Source organism: Hemitrygon akajei, chromosome 4, assembly GCF_048418815.1.
Source record: "Hemitrygon akajei chromosome 4, sHemAka1.3, whole genome shotgun sequence".
In the NCBI taxonomy this organism is placed as follows: Eukaryota; Metazoa; Chordata; class Chondrichthyes; order Myliobatiformes; family Dasyatidae; genus Hemitrygon; species Hemitrygon akajei.
In genome coordinates, this window is record NC_133127.1 from 37,853,136 (window position 1) to 37,878,343 (window position 25,208).

The 25,208-nt window shown below is 43.0% G+C and overlaps 1 protein-coding gene across 6 annotated transcripts in view; it reads left to right on the top strand.

Moving 5' to 3' along the window:
- The window catches only part of LOC140726256 (electrogenic sodium bicarbonate cotransporter 1-like), a 199,507-nt gene that overhangs the window by 132,397 nt on the left and 41,902 nt on the right, over window positions 1-25,208 (top strand). For all 6 annotated transcript variants that reach the window (XM_073042380.1, XM_073042382.1, XM_073042383.1 and 3 more), the window contains 2 exons: window positions 7,055-7,137; window positions 21,946-22,131. In XM_073042380.1, the coding sequence (XP_072898481.1) occupies window positions 7,055-7,137; window positions 21,946-22,131 (269 nt within the window). The remainder of the gene's footprint in view (window positions 1-7,054; window positions 7,138-21,945; window positions 22,132-25,208) is intronic.

Below are 25,208 nucleotides of genomic sequence, written 5' to 3' on the forward strand. Positions count from 1 at the left end.
ATTTCCTCGTGTGAAAAATGTTGTTTTCCAAGTTATAACTGTGATGAGGTGGATTGATCCTTGAAACAAGGGTCACACCTTCCCTGCTTTGTTTGACAAACTATTTATGATTTGCTGACAGTGAGCCTCCGGACATCAGAGTGAACCAAGCAATCTGTGAAAACATGCCAGGAGCATTTTTTTTTGGTGCTCAGTAAGACTGCTCAGAATGTAGCAACTCTGTTTATCAAAATCAAAAACACTGCAGATGTTAGAGATCTGAAACAGAACGAGTCTCAGCAGCATCAGTGGATAAAGAAACTGTTGGCCTTTCAGCTCTGGGACACTTGATCATTTTGCTGGTTAGACAAGCCAGGGTGTCGCAGCCCTGACCATTCCTTGACACCATTGCCTCACTATTGGATATGTGTAAATGGCCAGCAGATTTCTTTTGCACCTTTTGATCTTGTTCCGATCAGGTCCTGTCTGTGTGGAGTTTGCATGCTCTCTTTGCCGCCACATGGGTATCCGCTGGAGGCCTTGATTTCCTGCAGCACATCCCGAAGATGAATGAGCCTCAGTGTTGCTTACCAATGTTCTGGTGACTTGTCAACTTTAGAGCGGTTAAATGTGTTCATAATTCTTCTTTACACTGAACAAGGAGAATTATTAATATGGACTTCAGATCATTCCTACCTACAGTTATACCAGAGTGGCAATAATCTGAATAGTAAATTACCCTTCATGTATGCGCTTAGCAAAAGAATCCAGGAGCAATTGATGTGCAAGTTGGATTGCAAGGCATGTTTCCATGCAGAACATTTAGTAACTCTATCACTTTAATAACCTTGTGAAACAACTGGCGACAATTTCATTGCATTAGCCTTGTTTTATAAATGCAGGTTATGTCTAGGTGGGAATGATCTGAAGTCCCTATTAATAATTCTCCTTGTTCACTGTTACGAAGAATTATGAATGCAATTTAACCTCATTAAAGTTGACAAGTCCCCAGAACATTGGTAAACAATGTTGAGGCTCATTCAGTCTGAAGGCTGCCCGATGATCGGGGTGAGCAAAGTCCACTTGTAATCTTGCTGATGACAGCTAATTGGACGACAGCCTTTCTCATGACGATGAGTTCATTGGCTACCTTTCTACACCGTATGTCCCAATCGCACCACTATGACCACCCCCTCCACCTCAACAAAGACCTTGACAGTGTTCACACAAGGTCCCTGTTACTTTGCTGATCCCTGAATTATAAAGAGTTTACAGCACAGAAAGAGGCTATTAGCCTATCTGGCCAATGCTATTACTGCTCTCTGCTCACTTCCCCTCCATCTTGCCTCTTGGCACTTGCTGGTGGAATATAAAAGTAGAGAAGTCTTGCCTCGGCGGTATAGGGTGGTGGTGAGAATGCATCACGGCTGCCATGTACAGTTGTGTTCACCTCAAATGAGAACAAATATTCTTGCACTGGTGTTTAGAGTAGCTTCACTAGGCTGACTTTTGAGATGAAAGATTGAGCAGGTGATGATAGATTGGACTAATACACTGCAATTGAAAAGATTCTGAGGGGGATTGATGTGATGGATGCTGAGGGGCTGCTTTCTCCAGTGAGGATGTATGGTACTAGGGAAAATTGTTTCAGAATAGGGACTGCCCTATTTAAGAAAGTGAGGGGAAATTTAATTCTCAGAGTCATGGATCTTTGGCATTTTCTAACCCCGAGAGATGTAGAGGCAGAATCATTGGATTTATCTGAAGCCAATAGAATCTTGGTGTCTCATGGGGTCAGAGATCATGGGAAATCAGCAGGAGAATAGACCTGAACAACACTCTAGATCTATAGCATCTGTAGGATCTCTTGTGAATAGATCCAAAGCCGAGCTTAGATTAGTTGTGATGTTATTGATTTTTGTGATCTGGTCTGATTCTGATTTTCAATCTCATTCTGATTGTGAGGCAGATTTGAGGGGCCATGGGCCAACTGCTGCTCCAATTTCTTTCTTTTCCCTTCTTTACCTTTCTACTTAGCTCCATCTCTGCTGTTCACCTCAACAACTCTCTGAGAGGGGGAATGCTCCACACTCTCCACTCTCCAGGTAGAAAAAACACTTTCCAGATCAGATTTACTTGTGACTCCATCACATCTGTGAACTCCACCATCTGAACTCCCCCACAGGTTGAAATATCTTTTCCACATGTACCCATTCAAGCTCAATCATTGAGACTATGCTCGCCTCATTCTCCTGATCTATCTCATTTATAGCTCAATATCTCAATTTATTTCAGTCTTTTGCCATCAGGGAGGAGATATGGGATCCTGAAGGGCCACACCGAACAAATTAGAAACAGCTTCTTCTCCTCCAACATCATATTTCTGAACAGTCCATGAAAATGTGAATGTAACCTCTATTCCTTTTTTTACAGTATTTATTTATTTTTGTACTTGATAGCAATTGTTTCTCTGTGCACTGTACTGCTGCCACAAACAAATTTCAGAACAGAAAAGTCAGTGATAAACTGATTCTGATTCAGATCCCTGGGTGATCCCGAGGTGAGATTTTCAACAGCCAAGGTGATGATTGGATAAGAATGCCAAGCAATCACTCCTTGGCCACAGAAAGATTGGTATCTACTCCTCCTGTCATTCAGCCTATTTAGTTTAATACTGTTTGCAATCCAGCTCCTCCACCTCGTTTGGCAGCTACTTCATTGGCCCTCAAATTTGTTGGGAAGCCAATATTACACAAATACTAGTTCCCTGTGCTACCAAAAACGCACAAAGATTAGAGGAACTCATCAGGTCAGGCAGCATCTATGGAAGGAAATGGATAGTTAATGCTTTGGGTCAAGACCCTTCTGTGACCTTTCTCCCTCTTCTACCTGACAGCGTTATACCCATAGACTCAAGTGACTGCAAATTCTGGAACGTGGAGTAGAAAATAAATTGTACTTTGGTGTATGTGCCAATAACAGACCGACGGCATTATCAATAAGCTGCTGGAGGAACTCAGTGGATGGCTGATGTTTTAGCCTGAGGGCACATCAGGACCGATTATACCTGAACTGATCATTGCTAATTGTTTTTGAGTGCTGAGAAGTCACCTCTTGCTAAACACATTGTCCATACGCAAGTGTCTGTTCAGACTGGCACATGTCGAGTTCAACAAAGTGATTCTCCCTCCAAAGGTTAGGTGCAATTTATATTGATCAGGCCTGTGTTCTTTTTGGGGAGATTGATCTAATCAAGGTGGTTAAAACAAATGAAGAGGTTTAGAATTATAGAGCACTACAGCACAGATAAAGGCCGTTCAGTCCAAGTGGCCCATACTGAACTGTTATCTGCCTAGTCCCAACCTCAGTGGAAAAAGCCACCTTGCATTATGCCCCTCATAGTTTTATATACCTCTATCAAATCTCCCCTCATTCTTCTGTGCTCCGGAAAATAAAGTATTCAAGCTTTTCCTATACCTCTTCTCCTCAAGACCCAGCAATATACTTGTAGATTTTCTGTATACTACATAGAGACCGGAATTGGCCTCACCAATCTCTTATACAACTTCAACATAACATTCCAACTCTGATGTAAGGTATGAAGGTCAATGTGCCAAAAGCTCTCTTTACGGCCCTACCTCTAATACTACTTCCGAGGAATTAAGGATTTGTATTCCCAGATCCCTTTGCACTCCTCTATGCCCTACCATTCACCAGGCAAATCCTATGCTGTCCTTCCAAAGTGCTACACTTCACACTTGTCTGCAATAAATTCCATCTGTAATTTTTCAACCCATTTTTCCAAATGTTTCCTCTAAACAATGGAGGGTAAATCTACAAGAGGTTCTTCCTTCCTGAAAGAGAGGGAAAATGCAAGGCAAAGAGGTGGAACAATCTCAGAGCTCAGGGTGATGCCAGGAAGCTCCTTCTAGCAGCAAGGGCAGCGGGTGTCTCAGATCTCTGCTCTGGGATGGCTGTTCAAATTTCAGAACTGAGGTCACTCAGTTTTCATGGTGTCAGAGAGTTTACAGGACCGAGAGTTAGGAAACAAGTCAGTCAGGTTCTAGCTGACTGGCAGGTCAGACTGGAGGGGGTTTTCCACATTCTTGACTATTAAAATTGACATAAAGGTCAGGTAGCATCTATCAAACACAGCTTACATCTCTGGACTATTGAATATTTCTTGCATTTCTGATTTTTTAAAAATTAATTTCCAGCTTTGGCAGCTTTAAATTTTCAATTAAAAAATCAAATGTGAAAATTAAAAATCTGATTAGGATGATGTGCACTGATAGGCGGTTGATTAGTGTGCACAGAGAGACCTGCAATCTGATTGATCACTGTATGACGAAAAATGACCCACTTCGTGTTTCTGGCTAGTTCCCAAGTTGGGAACAGCTTGAAGCTGTGGTGGTGGTGATCTCTGGACTGTAGGTGAACTGAAATGAACCAACTAGCCACTCCTCTTCCCCTGTCTTTTGCTTTAAGTGTAGAATGGTCATTAAGTCTTAGACCCATTGACATTTTTACATGCACAAAGCTAATTTGGTTGCTCCCTGCAGTGAAGATAGTTATGGGATGTGTGTCAGTAATGGTCCCTGTGTTGGGGAGTGAGGCTCAGGGCCATGTGAAAAGGGCTGCTCTCTGTGCCATAACTCAAACATTGGTCCTCCTTCACATCCACTCATGAACAAATTTACATTGGTCCCAACTTATCCAGTTAAACTTGGGCCTCTGGGCTACTCTATAAAGCTGAACAAAGGCAACAGGACACAGCTCAGCACATCACAGACACCAGCCTCTCCTCCATGGACTCTGTCTACACTTCCTGCTGCCTCAGTAAGATCGCATCCACTCCAGACATTCTGTCTTATCCCCAACCTCTCCCATTGGACAGAAGATACGAAAGCATGTACCACCGGGCTCAAGGACAGCTTCTATCCCACTCTTATCAGACGATTGAATAGTGCCCTTGTACAATAAGATGGACTTTTGACCTCACAATCTACACCATCATGGCCTGTACCTCATTGTCTGCCTGCACTGCACTTTCTCTGAAACTGCCACACTTCATTTGGCATTCTGTTATTACTTTCAGCTGTAGTCCTTTAATGCATTGACGTGTTGAAATGAACTGTACAGATGGTATGCAAAACAAAATTTTTCACTGTTTTATTGTACATAAGACAATAGTGAATCAAGTTACCAATTTATCGGTTTAATTTACCAATATTTAGGAAGTGACTAATAAATCTATTGAGGAATTCAGGGGAGTCTCGTTTCTGTAGAGAATGGAAGGAATGTGCGTAGGGAGAGATCGGTGTGAACAATTGGGATGACCTCAGTACCTGGCAATAATAAACCAATTTGCCACATAACCAAAGGTTCCAACCTTCGGTGCAGATACTGTATTCCTCGAAAAGATGTCTGTTATGGGGCAGTGTGTCTATTGGTGAAGCGGGACTCTCTGTGCAGAGAGAGAGAAAATATCTGGAACAGAGTTTCTACCCATCACTTTGACCATCTGAATAGGCATGCATGGTTAGTTGTAGTTGGACCGTAATCCAAAGATGAAGGACTGGTTGAATTGCTCTGATGAAGAGCTGCCTTGGACTCAACAATCAAGACTCTTTGTAAACCTCACCACCCACTGTTGGCCCTACTTACTTATCAGGAACTGTCAGTTGTCCCTCATAGTGTCCACAAATGAGCACTCTTTGAGTGGATCAGATACTGGGAGGATTGAATTTTCTTGACTTGGTAAGATTTCACCAAAAGCTTCCAGCTCTAGTTACTCTGGTCTTCAATTTGCCGACTCTATCTCACTTTTCCTCTGTTGCATTATTTATCTATCTGTTTATTGTAACAATGGTTCTGCCTGCACTGTACTGCTGCCAGAAAACATCATGACTAAACCTGATCCTGATGTTCATTTGAAGTTTCACACCTGACTGGCAGGGCTTAGGAAGAGTGTGTGCAGAACTCCACTGGTCTCTACGGCTGGGGCTCTGTGTGCAGCAAAGTCTATATAAAAAAAACCTGGTGAATAGCCTGAATCTGTAATTGAAAAGCGAGCAGGTTGAAAGCCTTCCGGTTCAGACCACTGACATACCAAAGGATAGGCATAAGGCCCCAATGTACTCTCTGTTTTCTAACAAGGTTGTCCTTGTTGATAATCCTGCCAATGTAACCCAAGTCTTTGTGCGATAGCGGATGCTTCCAAAACATGCCCCAACCGTTTTCCTTACTGGCATACTGAGGTAACACAACATATTGCACAGTCAGAATTTGGAACATGCTGACTGTGGTGGGTCCAAATGCAGCCCTCAACTTGGAATTGGAGAACTATTTTCAAAGGAGTAATTTCCAGGGCCCTAAGGAGAGTGCACTGTGAATATTTGAAGAATTCTTTCAAAGAACTAGCATAGGTACAATGGGCTGTTGTTTTGTGATCTGTGAATTGGCAGTTCCCATGGATCTGCGCCTTGTCTGTCAACTACCAGTAACCACTGACAATGTCTTTCCCCTCTGATAAGAAAGAGTTAACAGTTGGTTGTACCCTCTGTGACTGAGGACGTTCATATGTCCCTCCGGTTAACAAAAAAATTTGATTGATCGTTATTGTAATAGAGGGAAAGTGGTAGGCAATTTGCACACCACAGAGTCTCACAACTGAAGATGATGTTGGTTGATGGCTAGATTGTTGATCAGGACCCCAGAGAAAACTTTACTTACAACTGAGGGAACAGTTTAACATCTCACCTAGTTTCTGCCTCATGGACTCCCTGTACAGTGGTGTGTCTGGAACTTGGACAGAGGCAGGCAAAACATAATAGTCAAAACTTTAATTTCAATGACCAAAAATACCGTGACTTGTGGTGACAACAGCTAAGAATCTGTCTTATCAGCACTTTGCAAGATGAATATTTGACTGCCAGTCCCTTTAGTGTTGATTAAGTGAATAATGATTTATGTTATGCTTGAGGCATGCAAAGCATCTTGGGCGAATCTGGGAGAGGTCATTCCTTCAATTCTTCTTGAGTTGACTGACCCTTTCTCTCATGCTATTCTGCAGGTGTGAATTCAAGCCTTCTTTGGAATAGCTCTGACCTGGTGACTTCAGCCATTCCCAGGATATACAATGACACCATTCACAGAGTAAGTGCATATCATTCTGGGGCACAGCGACGGAGCTCATGATGCTGGGGCTAGGTTCCCTTTGCCCCTTCTCTGTGTGGGATGTGTTGCAGGGAGTTTACCTTGCTAAACAGCACAGAGCAATCCACAAATTCAGATAGAAATGGAGATCGAACCTATTAAGTTCTCTGGCTGCTCTTACAAGTGCGAGCAAGGGGAATGGGGAGCGATTGATCAGGCACAGACAGAAGATTCGGATTCAGATTAGTTCATTGTCACGTACACTGGGGTGCAATGAATTTCCGTACCTGCATGAAGGTCACAGAGTAAAGAGTATACATAGTAATAATAAATACCACAATAAATACAGTGACAGATTGGTGCAAAGTATACTACTTCAAGTCCAAGTTCAATTGTCGTTCAACCATACATGAATACAGGCAAGCAAAGCAGTGTTACTCTGGGCCAAGGTGCAAAGCACAGTGCCAACCCCACACACAGCACAAGGCACATAGAGCACATATAAGAGAAGTAAATCTACAGTCACACAAAATAAAACAATATAGCCCAAGTCCCTGAGTGTCATGTGTGTAGATTGATGGTGCATGAATGTTGTTGGCAAGAACAACATTCGTGGTCATACCCTTCTTATTTCTCAGTTCCACCCATAATGCCTCACTAGTTGAGTTCTCCAGTCCGTTCTGACAGAACAGAGCTGTGACATTTTCCCTCGCTAGTTTGACAAGGTCCCGCATGGGAGGCTGGTCAAGAAGGTTCAGTTGTTTGGTATTCAGGATGAGGTAGTAAACTGGATTAGACATTGGCTTTTTGGGATAAACCAGAGAGTGGTAGTAGATAGTTGCCTGTCTGACTGGAGGCCTGTGGCTAGTGATGTGCTGCAGGGATCGGTGCTAGGTCTATTGTTTGTCATCTATATCAATGGTCTGGATAACTGGATCAGCAGATTTGCAGATGACACCAAGATTGGAGAATGAAGAATGCTATCTTGGCTTGCAGAGGGATCTGCATCAGCTGGAAAAATGGGCTAAAAAATGGCAGATGGAATTTAATGCAGACAAATGTGAGGTTTTGCGCTTTGGTAGGGCCAACCAGGGTAGTTCTTACAGAGTGAATGGTAGGGCACTGAGGATTGTGGTAGAACAAAGGGTACATAATTTGTTAAAAGTGGTGTCCTCAGTTTGAGCTGCCCAGCTCTTTTTTGTTTTGTTTTTTTTTTGTTTTGGGGTTTTTCTGTGTACATTTTAATTATAAAAGTTTCCTTCTCTTTTTTCTTCTTTTTTGGATAAGAGGAGAATCAATTATCTTTTTCTTTATTATATACTATTTGATTAATACTATGTATGATCTTGATAATGTTTATTTTACCTTTTATATGAATTGTTATTGATACAGATATTTGAGATAATTCTCCTTTTGTTTATTTATATATATGTACCCTTTTATTTAACGAATAAAAAGATTGATAAAGAAAGTGGTGTCACTGGTAGATAGGGTTGTAAAGAAAGCTTTTGGCACTTTGGCCTTCATAAGTCAATATATTGAGTACAGGAGATGGGATGTTATGTTGAAGTCATACATGACGTTGGTGAGGCCTAATTTGGAGTATTTTGTGCAGTTTTGGTCACCTACCTACAGGAAAGATGTAAACAAGGTTGAAAGAGCATAATGAAATTTTACAAGGATGTTTCCGGGTCTGGTGAAGCTGAGTTATAAGGAACAATTGAATAGATTAGGACTGTATTCTTTAGAACATTGAAAATTGACAGGAGATTTGATAGGGGTATACTAAATTATGAGGGGTCTAGATAGGGTAAACGCAAGCAAGCTTTTTCCACTGAGGTTGTGTGGGACTACAACTGGAAGTCATGGGTTAAAAGTGAAAGGTGAGAAGTGTAAGGGGAACATGAGTGAACTGCCACCACAAGTGGTGCATGCGAGTTCAATTTCAGTGTTTAAGAGAAGTTTGGATAGGTACATGGATAGTAGGGATATGGAAGAGTTTGTCCCGATGCAGGTTGATGGGAGAAAGAAGTTTAAATGGTTTCAGCATAGACTAGATGGGCCAAAGGGTTGGTTTCTGTGCGGCACTTCTCTATACCTCTAATAAACCCAGTCCTCAGACGAATGCAGCTTGTCTTCCACTGAGCGAACACTGGAGGGCAGAACAGATGGGAGGGACAGGCCTTCTACCCAGCTAGTGGAAAGTGAGGTCTTGCAAAAGGAAATGTTAAACTGACAACAAGAGAAGAGATAAGAATTAAGGATTTGAAAACATAGCAGCACCACCAGGAAAGGGATGTGAAAGAGGTCATTGGTTCAGAAGTCTGATGGCAGTGGGAAAGAAGCTGTTGAGTCTAGACATTAAGCATTCAAGCTCCTGTCCGAGAAGGTACATTGACGAGTGAAAAAGGAATGGGCAGGGGGGCCGATGTTCTTGGCAATACTGTTGGCCTTCCTGGTTCCATGAACATGATGAGCCTGTACTCCAGTGTGGTTTTTGAGGGATTGGGCAGGAAGACTGAGCCTCTCCCTTTCATCCCTTCACTGATATTTGATATTGACTCCATTTAACAGGTTCCAGCCTTTGAAATATGTGCAGATTGTTATGCGTTTGTTAATGGCAGCTGCACATTTTACTTCAGACAGCAGTTGTCTTGGGCAGTTGATTCTGACCGGCTTGCTGGGGGTGTTTAAATGCCTAAGTCTACCTCTTTCTCACAGTGTGCCTCCGAACAGCTGTAGTCCAAGGCACTGGGATGGGAGGTCAGATGGACCTCACTGCTGGCATTCTGTACTGTCACTCCAGCTGCTAGCTCAGGTGGAGGTACTACCCAAATGAGATAAGGAGACGAAAGGTGGAGAGTGCTTGTCACCCAGGAGTAGCCTGTATCAGCCAGTTCTGTGCTGAGCGGTAGCACTTTACTCTGCTCTCTCACGTTCAGCTGCAGCTTTTGGCGGAGACTCAACAAAACAATGAATTGTGGTTACATGGTTATAAAGGCACAGGAGGAGGCCACTCAGATGAGTCAAGTTCAGTTGATGTTTTTATTGTCAGATGCACAAGTATGGTAAGGTACAACGGGAAAACTTGCTTACTGAAGTTTTATAAGCATGTAAGTACAGACAACACACACAACATTAAATTATACCATAAAGTGACAAAAAGAGGTGTGCAAGGACAACATGGTGTAAAAATAAAATAACAAACTCAAAGATTAGTCATAATCTTTGTTTATGACTAATAGGTGCCTGGAGTGGGTTACCAGGGGTATTGGCGGAAGCAGATAGTTGGTTGGAATTTAAGAGGCTTTTAGATAGACACATGAATCTGGAAGGATATGGGTGATACACAGGAGAAGGACATTTGGTATAAATTGGCATCAAGATCAGCACAACATTGTGGGCTGAATGGCCTATCAAGTGTTGTACTTTTCCATGTTCTATCAAAGATTTCCAGGATGATGGAAGATGTGGTCTGTGGTTTTCTGTTGCCTCTCAAACATGTTCCCCCACACAGGCAGATCAAGCTCCATCACCTCACCTTGTTATGTAACAGTCTCTAGAGTTTACAGAAAAGTGTGCAAAAAAACAAAAAAAAAATCCAGTGAGCAGCATGCCTTGTTAAAGAGAGAGGTCAGAAGAGAACGGCCAGACTGGTTCAAGCTAACAGGAAGGTGACAGTAACTCAAGTAGCCATGTGTTACAACAGTGGTGTACAGAAGAGCATCTCTGAAAGCACAACACATTGAACCTTGAAGTGGATGGACTACAGCAGCAGAAGACCACACTGAGTTTCACTCCTATACATAATAAAATGGCCACTGAGTTCATATTGTGTTGACCAGATCTGCACAAAGGATTGTAGGTTCAGCTTCACTAATGTTTTGCACAACTGCAACCTGACATCCTAACTCCAGTACCGAACGCCTCAACCAATGAAGGCAGGCATGCCAGATGTCTTCCTGTCTACCTGTGTTCCCATTTTCAGGGGAAACTCTTCGAACCTCTGTCTACAACACTGCCCAGGGCCCTGCCATTCACTGTGAATGCCCTACTCTGACAATTTCCCAAGAAGTGGCTCAAGTATCACCTTATGTGTCTTGGTGGAGTTCATTGTTTGGTAGTAACTTGTAGTGTACCCAAGAACATTTTCTTATTTAATTTACATATTTGCTCCTTTATAATTGGACGTTATTACTGAAGTAATTGACCCAAACGTACTTGATGGCAATATATACCAGGGCAGCTCTCAAGTATGGATTTGGGGTCTATACTTGTCTCATATTCAATCCTTTCATTCTCGGTTTTGTTTTGGTAAACTTGTTGTGATAACAGAATCAGGACCCAGCCAAGTTTGCTCTGAGACCTACCTGAAGGAAGCTATTTTTTGAATGGATTTGTGGATCCCATTCATAAATCAATGACTGTTGTGGCCGTAGGAATTGTTGGCTTGGCAGAGTTTCTGCTCAAAGCCCAAAATTAGATTGCTATCTGTTTGTTCATGTTATAGCAAATGCACACACAGGACGTTGCACAACAGAGCCTTGTTTGCAAACTTTGCAATAAATTCTAATTACCCTTGATACATGAGAGGTCCAGAGAGCAAAGATTTAATGTAATCACATAGATTGATCGTACCAATCTAAAGTATACATTCAGAAAACCAATCTCTGATTATTTATAGAGCTCAGCAAAAATTTGTGATATGAAAGAGTGATTTTTTTTTTAACTTTATGGAACGTAAACTTCACTTGAATTGCTGATATTTATTGTCCATCCCTTACTGCCCCTGGACTGAGGAGGTAGTTAAGAGTTAACCATGTTGGTGAGTCTGGAGTCACAGTTAGACCACGCTGGATAAGGACAGTATTTTAGCCAGCCAAATGGATTGTGTAACAACTGTTTCAATTCATTGCTTGAATTCTCAGCTGTTTATGTTGCATTTTGCACTGAGGTCTTGCTTTTGCAGTCTTTTTACCACCATGCAGTATAATTTATATCATTTATATTTTGCGTGTTGTCTGAAACTACATGCCTGCGATGCTGCCGCAAGTTTTTCATTGTGCCTATACCTCACTATATCTGTGTACATGACAATAGACTCGGCTCAGGCCCATGCACCTGATTCTAGAACACTGCCTGCTGGTCTCTAACCACCTCCAAACCAGAGGTACCACTCTAACAGTGGTTCTCTCCACCAGCCATCCGGCCCCACCATACTCACCTCCTGCTAACTTGTGAAGTGCCACCTGAAACATAGAATGTAGAAGAGTTCAGCACAGGAAAGAGCCCTTTGGCACACAATGTTGTGCTGAATCAATTAAATTAATTATCAAATGATCAACTAAACTAAACTCTTCAACCTACACAATGTCCACATCCTTCCATTTTCTTTGCATTCATATGTCTGTCTAAACGATCATTAATAGGCCCTAATATGTTTGCCTCTAGCACCACTGCAGGCAACACATTCCAGACACCTACCACTCTCTGTGTAAAGAACTTACCCCTCACATTTCCATTGAAATTACCCCCCTCTCACCTTAAATGCATGGACATTTCAATTCAGGGACCAAGGTACTGTCTGTCTACTCTTACCTATGCCTCTCATAATCTTATAAAACTCTATCAGATCTCCCATTAGTGCCTGCCACTCCAGAAGAAACAACCCAAGTTTGTCCAACCTTTTGTTATAGCACACGCCCTCTAATCCATGCACCCTCCTGGTAAACCTCTTCTACACCCTCTCCAAAGCCTCAACATCCTTCCCATAATGAGGCAACCAGAACTGTATGCATTAATCCAGATGCAGCCTAACTTGAGTTTTATAAAGCTGCATCGTAAATTCCTGACTTTTGAATTCAGTATGTCAACTAATAAAGACAAGCATACCATATGCCTTCTTCACCCGCCTATCAACCTGTGCAGCCTCTTTCAGGAAGCTATGAACTTTGATCCCAAGATCCCTCTGCTCACCAACACTGTTAGGGTCTTGCGCTTAACAGTGTCCTATCTCTTTGCATTTGACCTACCAAGGTGCAACACTTCACATTTGGCTGGGTTAAACTCCATCTGTCATTTCTCCACCCATATCTGCAACTGATCTATATCCTACTGTATTCTTTGCCAGTCTTCTACACTGTCCACAACACAACCATATCTTCTGCAAACTTACTAACCCACCCAACTACATTTTTATCCAGGTCATTTATATGTAGTGCATCACAAACAGCAGAGGTCCATGAAGAACATAACTAATCACAGACCTCCAGCTAGAATGAGTCCCTTTGATGCTACCCTCTGTCTTCACCATGGATCCCATGCACTTTAAACTTCTGGATGAGCCTCCCACTAGGGACTTTGTCAAACGCCTTCCATGTAGACAACATCTAAATCTCTACCTTCATCGATCACCCTCATCGCCTTGTCATAAAATTCAGTCAAGTTAAAAAGATCACATTCCGTTTGCTATGCACAAAGCCATACTGGCTCTCCTTAATTAAGCCATTGTTTTTCAAATGCTTATGAATCATATCACCAAGAATTCTCTCCAATAACTTCCCAACCACTATCGTGTGAGTCACCAGTCTATAGTTTCCAGTATTATCCCTGGTTTGGTTCTTGAATAATGGAACATGAGCTACTCATCTGTCCTCCAGGATCTTGCCTGTGGCTAAAGAGGACATGTAGACATTGGTCAAATCCCCAGCAATCTCTTGCCTCCCTCAATAATCAAGGGTATATCCCATCAGGCTCTGGGAACTTGTACATCTTCCTGCTCTTTAAGAGACCCAACACTGCCTCCTGCTCTATCTTGAAATGCCTGAGCATATCAATATGCTCAGCCATGATCCTTCAGTCCTCCATGTCCTTCTCTGTAAATAATGGTGGGAAGTGTCCATTACGGACCTCACCCACATCTTCCACATCCAAGCAAGTATTACCCCCTTTATCCTTGAGTAGTCCTACCTTCTCCCTGGTTATCCTCTTACTCCTCTACAAGGAACCATTTGATTTTCCAGCAAAATGATCCATGATCTTGCCTCTGATGGCTGGCGAAGTTCATAGGGCCCAATGATAAGACTCAAAGTAAGGCAGAATGTGGAAGGGTCGAGAATCATATGAAAGTTAACATTGCACTGTAACCCCTTGGAGTAAATGGGGTTTACTCCAAGTTTCCATAACTTGCCCCTGATGATTTCTTCATGAAAGTCACCTCCCTGATGCTTAAGCATTGCCCCTGCCCTGGGATTGCAGTGTGGGCCTGTGCCTGTGGTTTTATTCTCTGCTCTGAGGCGGTGCCACGGTACAGGGATATCAGTGCCATCTCCGGGTCAGGAGGAACGTGGTCTGAGCATGGTTGAACATCCAAGCCGGGGATGGTACCTGATTTTCAGAAAGTGGTTGCAATTTCAGAAGCATAAGGTTTGGCTGTGATGGTTTCTCCCCCAGGTGGGTGTACAGGGCACTGTGTTGAAGAAAGGTAGGGAGAATCCCTAGTGTGTCTGGTAAACAGTTGGCCTCACTCATCACAACGGAGTCATCTGGGGTTACTGGTTTATTATTGTCGCACGTACTGAGATACAATGAAAAGCTTTTGTCTGCATGCCATCCACACAGGTCATTCCATACAAAGGAGAACAAGAAATAAACAATACAGAATATAGAGATTTAGATGGCTACTTAGAGTGCCAGGCTTTAGATGTTTCAGAAAGGACAGGGAGGGAGGCAAAAGAGGTGGAGACCTGGCACTGCTGATCAGAGATGGTGTCACAGCTGCAGAAAAGGGGAAAGTCATGGAGGGATTGTCTATTGAGTCTCTGAGTGGTAGTTAGGAACAGGAAGGGGTCAATAGCTCTACTGTGATTTTTTTATAGACCACCCAATAGTAACAGGGACATCTAGGAGCAGACAGGGAGACAGATTCTTGAACGGTGCAATAATAATAGGGTTGTCATGATGGGAGATTCTAATTTCCCCAATATTGATTGGCATCTCCCCAGAGCAAGGGGTTTAGATGGGGTGGAGTTTGTTAGGTGTGTTCAGGAAGGTTTCATGACACAATATGGAGATAAGCCTACAAGAGGAGAGGCTGTACTTGATCTGGTATTGGGAAATTAACCTGGTCAGGTGTCAGGTCGCTTAATGGAGAGCATTTTGGAGATAGCAATCACAATTCTATCTCCTTTACCATAGTACTGGAGAGGGATAGGAACAGACAAGTTAGGAAAACATTTAAGTGGAGTAAGGGGAAATATGAAGCTATCAGGCAGGAACTTGGAAGCATAAATTGGGAGCAGATGTTCTTGGGGAAATGTACAGCAGAAATGTGGCAAATGTTCAGGAGATATTTATGTGACGTTTTGCGTAGGTATGTTCCAATGAGACAAGGAAAGGATGGTACAGGAGCCATGGTGTACAAAGGCTGTTGAAAATCTAGTCAAGAAGAAAAGAAAAGCTACGAAAGATTCAAAAAATGTAGGTAATGATAGAGAGCTAGAAGATTATAAGGCTAGCAGGAAGGAGGTTAAGAATGAAATTAGGAGAGCCAAAAGGGGCCATGAGAAGGCCTTGGCGGACAAGATTAAGGAAAACCCCAAGGCATTCTACAAGTATGTGAAAAGCAAGAGGAAGAGGCATGACAGAATAGAACTAATCAAGTGCAACAGTGGAAAAGTGGGTATGGAACCGGAGGAGGTAGCAGAGGTACTTAGGCTCAGTATTCACTATGAAAAAGGATCTTGGCGATTGTAGGGATAACTTCACAGCAGATTGAAAAGCTTGAGCACATAGACATTAAGAAAGAGGATGTGCTGGAGCTTTTGGAAAGCATCAAGTTGGATAAGTCACTGGGACCAGACGGGATGTACCCTAGGCTACTGTGGGAGACGAGGGAGGAGATTGCTGAGCCCCTGGCAATGATCTTTGCAACATCAATGGGGATGGGAGAGTTTCTGGAGGACTAGAGGGTTTCAGATGTTGTTCCCTTATTCAAGAGATGGGGTAGAAATAGCCCAGGAAATTATAGACCAGCGAGTCTTACTTCAGTGGTTGGTAAGTTGATGGATACGATCCTGAGAGGTAGGATTTATAAACATTTGGAGAGGCATAATATAATTAGGAATAGTCAGCATGGCTTTGTCAAAGGCAGGTCGTGCCTTACGAGCCTGATAGATATTTTTGAGGATGTGACTAAACACATTGATGAAAGTAGAGCAGTAGATGTAGTGTATATGGATTTCAGCAAAGCATTTGATAAGGTACCCCATGCAAGGCTTCTTGAGAAAGTAAGGAGGCATGGGATCCAAGGGGACCTTGCTTTGTGGATCCAGAATTGGCTTGTCCACAGAAGGCAAAGAGTGGTTGTAGATGGGTCATATTCTGCATGGAGGTCGGTGACCAGTGGTGTACCTCAGGGATCTGTTCTGGGACCCCTTCTCTTCATGATTTTTATAAATGACCTGGATGAGGAAGTGGAGGGATGGGTAAGTTAATTTGCTGATAACACAAAGGTTGGGGGTGTTCTGGATACTGTGGAGGGCTGTCAGAGGTTACAGCAGGACTTTGATAGGATGCAAAACTGGGCTGAGAAGTGGCAGATGGAGTTCAACCCAGATAAGTGTGAGGTTGTTCATTTTGGTAGGTTAAATATGATGGCAGAATATAGTATTAATGGTAAGACTCCTGGCAGTGTGGAGGGTCAAAGGGATCTTGGGGTCAGAGTCCAAGGGCACTCAAAGCTGCTACACAGGTTGACTGGTTCAGAAGTGATATGGTATATTGGCCTTCATCAATAATGGGAGTGAGTTTATGAGCCAAAAGGTAATGTTGCAGCTATATAGGACCCTGGTCAGACCCCACTTGGAGTACTGTGCTCAGTTCTAGTTACCTCACTACAGGAAGGATGTAGAAACCATAGAAAGGGTGCAGAGGAGATTTACAAGGATGTTGCCTGAATTGGGGAGCATGCCTTATGTAAACAGGTTGGGTGAACGCAACCTTTTCTCCGTGGAGCGACGGAGAATTAGAGATGACCTGATAGAGGAGTATGAAATGATGAGAGGCATTGATCGTTTGGATAGTCAGGGGCTTTTTCCCAGGGCTGGAATGGCAAGCACAAGAGGGCACAGTTCTAAGGTACTTGGAAGTAGGTGCAGAGGAGATGTTAGGGGTAAGTTTTTTACGCAGGGAGTGGTGAGTGCGTGGAATGGGCTGCTGGTGATGGTGGAGGCGGATACAATAGGATCTTTTAAGAGACTTTTGGATAGGTACATGGAGCTTAGAAAAATAGAGGGCTATTTAGAAAATCCAGAGTGTTTTATTTGTTTTGTGTGAAAGTATGTTTACTGCTATCTTATGTGCTTTGTGCAATGCATGACTGCTGGTACTGTATTTTGCACCTTGGCCCCAGAGGAACTCTGTTTCATTAGGTTCTATTCATGGGTGTTCATGTGTGGTTGAACGACAGTTAAACTTGAACTTAATTGAACTTGAGTTTTTAACCCTGGGGATTGAGCTTGGGATGGCTGGGTTTTATTCAGATGAACTCGGGTGTTAGGGTGATCTTCCACAATCCATTTACCCCTGACATGGATGGTGATAATGAAAACCTGCTTCATCAGACAACAACAGAAGGTGTTTGCTTTTTCTGTGCTGGACTTTTATAAATTAAGTACAACTCCAACACCTTACAATTCTTTCTCAATTGTAATTTTTGTATAACCTAGGACCACAGCGTGTAAATATGCAGGAACAACTGCTTGAGGATCTTTATTTTTAGCTGGTGGTTTAAGAGATTAAAAATTGTCCCACATCATGAGAAATAAGTACCCAAATATGTTTCAAAACAATGCCATTGGAATTTACTTTAGCTTAAGATGGCAGATGGTTTAACTTCGCATCCAAGGTGCAACATCTCTAAGAGTGCTGTCCTCCCCTTGTACTGCACCAGGTACTCATTCACTTGTTCATTATGTGCCATGTTTTATGACGAAGGTGATCTTGCTCTTTCCATAACCACAATTGTACTTGGCAAAGGTTTCTGCTGAAGTGGTTTGCCATTGCCACCTTCTTGGCAGTGTCTTTACGAGACGAGTGACCCCAGCCATTATCAATACTCTTCAAAGATTGAATGCCTGGTGTCTGTGGTCACATAACCAGTATTTGTGATGTGCACCAGCTGCTCATATAACCATCCACTACCTGCTCCCAGAGCTTCTCGTGACCCTGATCGTGTGGCTAAGCAGGTACTACACCTTGCTCAAGGGTGACCTGCAGGCTAGTGGAGGGAAAGAGCACTTGCACATACTTTGGTAGAGACATATGCCCACCCCACCACTCAACTTTATGATCCAGTTTCTGAGTAGGAAGAGCCTAGAATCATCTGACTCGAAGGGGGGAATGTGATACAGAGTGTGAATGAATTATACTGCCACGTGCCCATGTCTTTGTGGTTAAAAAACCAATTGCATTATCAAATTTCTGCTAAGCTTTTCTAATTGGGAAGAACTTATTCTGAAGAATAGGAGAATGTGCAAGTTTTCTCTGTTAACTGGAGAGATTTCGCACATCAGCTGCTTTTGTCAAATTGGTAGGGGCGCAGATAAAAGAATTGGCAAGCGTCAGTTAGTGAGTGGGAGGAAGAGAAGATGAGATTCATGACTGATAGAAGTTCCAAAACACACATTCTCCCTCAAAAATGATCTGTTCACACGGCACCTTTAGCCTGATCTTATCATTCTTAGTCCTGCTGGTCTGTCTGTGTCTCCTGTTATCTGGGTTCTGAATTGACTGGTGAAGCTGATGTGGAATTTAAAGACTAACATAGATGGGGTAAGAGGTGCCTGATGGGGTAAGTGTGTGGGTAGTTTGTGAAGTCATTCACCCATTCTGCTATGTATGCTGGACTTCTGTGTGCTTGGCCCTCGATATTCTCATCCCCATCCCAATCTCTCCTTTTCCATTTTGAGCGGTCACAGGTTGGGGATCCCAGGTGTCAGTAGAGATGTTGAATTTCTGTATCAAGTTTAGAGGACATTCTTGAATTGTTTCCCCTGCCTGTTGATAATCCTTTAATACATCAGAGCTTGGAATGGTGTTTGTTTTCAAGTTTGAAAATGCAAGTGATGAGGCCTGCCTAACGTAGCCAATCCAGTATTGGGAATGTTGACCTGGGAGAGGACACTGATGTAGAATCACTTGATTTTCCAGTGAAGCTGGAGAACTTTGTGACTGACAAAGAGGGTATTTGACGGGCCTAATACAAAGCTAGTGGTTTTAACCCAGTGAAAATCCTCTGTGAAGCCTCACCTGTCCTTAAACTTCTTCCATGCCCACCATTCAGGGGCACAGACAGCCTTTCCAAGTGATTCATTTGCACTTCTCTCAATGTGATCTCCTCCTCAAATGGTGATTGTATGACCACTTTGTTTTTTTTCTCTCGAGGCTCCCATTGCTGGCCACTTGAGTTCTCTAACCCACTCCCAATCTGAGCTATCTGCCTATGACATCCTGCACTGTTCTGATGAGGACCAATACAAGCCTGAGGAACGGCACTTCACAGTCCATCTGACTACTTAGTAATTTTCTGAATTCTATAACTTCAGATAATCACTTTCTCTGTCCATGTTTGAACTGGCTGCTTCAGAACTGTCATTCCATTGTGCTATGGATTCATTTGTTCCTTCTCCATTAAAACCAGCTTCGTTTGCATTCTCCAGGAGCCCTCATCTCTGCTTTCGGTGCATTTTCTCTCTCTAACTGCCCCTATTAATTCAGCAGCTAGGTGACCTCTGCCACTTACCCCATGGCAAACCTGACCTTACCCTATCAGTGGCATTCATCATCTATATCCCCCCCCCCCATCACCCTCTTTTGCAACTTAAAATTAACTTGTTTCTTTCTCTTAAACACAAGAGATTCTACGAATGCCATAAATCCAGAGCCACACACAAAATGCTGGAGGGGCCCAGCAGCTCAGGCAGTATCTCTGAATAAACATCCGACATTTTGGTCCGAGACCCTTCATCAGGTCTCAGTGCAAAACATCAACTGTTTATTCATTTCCATAGATGCTGCCTTACCTGCTGAGTTTCTCCAGCATTTTGTGTGGTGTTTTCTCTTGTCCCAATTCTATTGAGTCTTTGATCTGTTTCTCTTTCCACAGATACTGCCTGTCCTGCTGAGTATTTCCAGCATTTTGTCTTGTTTCAGATTTCCAAAATGTTCCGAAACAGATGTGTCCAAATTTTAGGTGGAATCAGAGATGATTGATCATCTAATCAGAGGATAACTGTTTAAAAAATGATGAAAGTATGGAGAGGACAGATGCAGGGAAGATGTTCCACCAGGCTCAAACACAACTCCATCCTGCTGTTATAAATCTTTCGAATGCTCCCCAGTACAAAAAGATGGACTCTTGACCTTGCAATCTAAGGCAAAGTTGCCACAACTTCACACCTTATTGTCTACTAGCACTGCACGCTCTCTGTAACTGTCTCACTTTATTAGGCATTCTGTTGTGCCTCAATGCACTGATGTGATGAAATTATCTGTGTGGATGGCATACAAAACAAAATTTCCCACTGTATCTCATGTACAGTGTGACAACATTGAACCAAGTTACCAATTTAATTTGCCATTATTGAGGTGCTTTCAATGTAAGAAGGTAACTAATAAATCCATTGGGGAATTCAGAGGAATCTCCTTTCTGCAGACAAAGGTCAATGGGGATAGGTCGATGTAAGCAATGGAGATGGGTTGTAGGAGGCTGGGTAAACACACAAGGAAAAAGGTACAGAAGCACAGGAAGACAGTGGAAGGTCCAGGGAGCTAGCAATAAGCAGAGGGGTAATATGGCTTTTTCTTGTGCTGTACACTTGACATCATAGAGCGAGGTTCATGTGAAACTGCTGGGTCTAGGGAGACTATTCAAATGTGCTGAAAGAACAAGGATGGTAAGCACCATTATACACACAGACTGTTCATCTAAAGATAATGACAAAGGTCTGACTGACAGCTAATGTGATTGCTGTGTATGTAAGGTACTGATGAAACAAACAAGGGAACTAAGGGCAAATTAGCTTAACATGGGTGGTAGTAACTAGATGTAATGGAAAGATAATCTCATTATTAGTGATATAATAAAGCACTCAGCATGAATTCTCAAGGAAGATTGTGCTCAGTGAAGAAGTGCCGTCAGAAATAGATAATGGTAATGAAGCAGACGAATGTATTTTAAGTTACAACAGACATTTGGTAAGGTGCTGCACAGAAAGCTCAGAGTGTCCGGAGCTGTTAGAGCCGAGGGTATCAGAATCACTGGGAGACTAACTGCTGAGCAGAACTCGGGAAGGAGAGGATAAGGCAGGGAAGCATTTATCGATACCAGGAGTAACTTGGACCTGAGAAATGAAGGGCAATTACAACGCTTTCGAATGAAGCTGATTGTTGATACGTGATTTATGCTGAAGAAGATGCAACACATAAACTTTTAGAATGCACCAGCACAAGAGTAACTAACTTCAGTGTATGCAGGTGTGGTGTTGCATGTTGGTGTGAAATGCAAAGATGTGCTGAACTTGAGAAATACTCTGAATGGGTTAATGATCCAACAGGCAACTGGGTTATTGCAGCCATCAAAACATCGATGTGGTTCATTTGCTGAAAGTTGAGTAACAAAGGGAAACCATTCAGTTTGTACAGAACCTTGATTAAACCTCAATCAAGTTCAAACAGATACAATGTAGTAAGGATTATAATCATTGTGTGGACTTCCAAGAAAGTGATTTTTGTTTTTCCTGTTCCCAGAACACAAGCATTGACTGGTCGTTACTGTCCAAGAAAGAATGCCTGAAATACGGAGGCCACATGGTTGGTGCAAGTTGTCACTATGTCCCAGATGTCACCCTGATGTCATTCATCCTTTTCCTCGGTACCTACAGCTGTTCAATGACACTAAAGAACTTCAAAACCAGCCCCTATTTCCCAACCAGGGTGAGTTATATAGATCAACACTTGGTGCCAGTCTACCAGAGGCTATTTAATTTGTATTACATGTTAAGCTACCAGCAAAGAGCATGAACTCAGAGGTGGACCTGTCACATGCAATGCTGGGAGCATTCTTATCCAATAAGTGGTAAATCCAGGGCAGAGGGCGAGGCATGGAAACTGGAGCCAGGGTTGGGGGAATGCAGAGGTCTCGCAGGGTGATGGGACTGGGAGAGGTCAGTGATTTGGGAAGGAACTACGGACACAGTTGGATTGGGAACACAGTTTGGTGATGGTGGAACGGGCTGGTGTGGGATACAGTATGACGGAGGTCTGAATGATGTGACAGTGGCAGGAGGGCATTGGGGTTATTGAGCAGATTGTATCAAGGTGAATGCTGCTGTCCCTTGCCAATAACCTATTGTTAACTGTCCCGCAAAACTTTGTTCTGGGAACTTCCTGAATATACTGATGGAACACACCACTGCTACCTACCTCCACTCAGATCCCCTTTAAATCTATTTCCTCTCAACCTCAAACCAAGGTCTCTAGTTCTGGACTCCCCTACACAAGGGGGAAGAAGACTGTATACATTCATCTTATCAATACCCCTCAACCTCCCTTATGCTGCCCCTCAGTCCCCCGTGCTCCAGGGAATACAATCGCAGCTATCCAGACAACTCAATGTTGGAGCACAGCTCTATAATATCAGAGAAACCCGGATACAGCCCAATGGCTACTGGAGCAAGCTGGTGGGTCGAGGAAGCAAACCCTTAGGTATCAAAAATATGGACCAATCAATAATTCTGGTCTCGGGCTTGCGCACAGGCCTTTTAGTCCACTGACTACCAAAATATGCATTTTATAGAAGGCAGAACCTCTCAGTAAACTTTGAAATTACTGTAAAGCAAGCCAGGAAACACTCAAGAAACATCATAATAATAAAAATATAGGAATCATTGTCACAATAGTAATATCTACAAGAGGTATCACAGGACCATAAGATATAGGAGCAGAATTAGGCCTCTTGGCCCATCAAGTCTGCTCCGTCATAGCTGAAACCATTTTTCCTCTCAGTCCCAATCTTCTGCCTTCTCCCTGTATCCTTTCATGCTCTGAGCAATCAAGAATCTATCTACCTCTGCCATAAATATACATAAAGACTTGACCTCCACAGCTGCTTGTGGCAACGAATTCCACAGATTCACCACTCTCTGGCGAAAGAAATTCCTCCTCACCTTCATTCTAAAAGGACACCCTTCTATTCTGAGGCTGTGTCCTCTGGTCCTAGACTCTCTCACCATAGGAAACGTCCCATCCACATCCACTCTATCAAGGCCTTTCACGATTCGATAGGCTTCAATAAAGTCACCCCTTGTTTTTTTGAATTCTAGTGAATACGGGTCCAGGACCACCAAACTCACAAGTGAGGACTCACCTGTGCTTTATAAAGCCTCAACATTCCTTCCTTGCTTTTATATTCTAGTCCTCTTGAAATGATTGCTAACATCGCATTTGCCTTCCTCACTACAGACTTACCCTGAAAATTAACCTTTAGGGAATCCTGCACAGGGACACCCAAGTCCTTTTACACCTCAGATTTTTGAGTTTTCTCTCCATTTAGAAAATAGTCTATGCTTTTATTTCTTCTACCATAGTGCATCACCATACATTTCCCAACACTGGGTTCCATCTGCTACTTCTTTGCCCATTCTCCTAATCTTTCTAAGTTCTTCTGTAGCCTCTCTACTTCCTCAAAACTACCTGCCCCTCCACCTATCTTCGTATAATCTGCAAGCTTCGTAACAAAGCCATCAATTCCATCATTCAAGTCATTGACATACAATGTAAAAAGAAGTGGTCCCAACACAAACCCCTGTAGAACACCACTAGTCACAGGTGGCCAACCAGAAAAGGCTCCCTCTGTTACAAGCAAGAGAAAGTCTACAGATGCTGGAAATCCAAGCAAGGCGCAGAAAATGCTGGAGGAACTCAGCAGGCCAGGCAGCATCGAAGGCAGTCCTGTTGAAGGGTCTCAGCCCAAAATATTGACTGTACTCTTTTCAATAGATGCTGCCTTGCCTGCTGAGTTCCTCCAGCATTTTGAGTGTGTTGCAAGACTCCTTCTATTCCCACTCTTTGCCTCCTGCCAATCAGCTACTGCTTTATCCATGCTAGTATCTTTCCTGTAACTTGTGCTTGGCTATTTCCGGACCTCGGGTTTTACCAGCTTGAGCTGAGAAAAAATAAACACACAACAATAATAATAATAATGATCCTGTTTTCCACTCACATCCCCATCCACTTACACCCCAGACTTCTCCCACCATTCACTGTACACTAGGATTAATTTGTACAACTTAAAGAAAATACTATTTATTACAATACAGTGGAAGGCCATTCAACCCATTGTGTCTCTGTTGGCTCACAGAGCAGTCCATTCCTCATTTCCTTTCTCTGTAACTTTAACTCCATATTAACACCTTCCAGATTCCACTACTTCTATTTATGGTGTGCAGTTAACCAACCAACCCACACAACTTTGTGCCACGTACTCCGGTTTCCTCCCACATCCCAAAAACCCACACAGGGAGAACGTGCAAACTCCACAAAGACAGCAAACGAGGTCCTGGACCCCTTAGAGCTGTGATACTACCTGCCGTAACTGGGTGAAGTGCAGTGCCTTAGATTTCTATGGTGCCTTTCACAAGTTCTGTGGAGCCACATGAGATTACGCTGTGGGTGTGTGGACTGGGAGGAGCTTTCTACAGCTGTCATGTCTGGTGTGGAGCAGAGGAACCTGGTTCAGTGACACATTCTGTACCACCTTCCACCCCATGCCTCTTATTCAGCCCAGACCAAGTGATTGTCGGTCTGTGGGATGCTGCTGTGCGGTGTTCAGTCTGTGCCTCCCTGCAACATCAGAGTGAGTTCGGCATGCAAGTGTCGTGGTAAAACCGGAGACACCAGTGAGAGATCAGCAGGCAAGGGAGCAAAGAGAAACATAATAAACTAGCTGCATTAAGGCAAAAGCAGCCGGTAACTCAAAACCAGAGTGGAAATCCTATTTGCCATCAGGTATC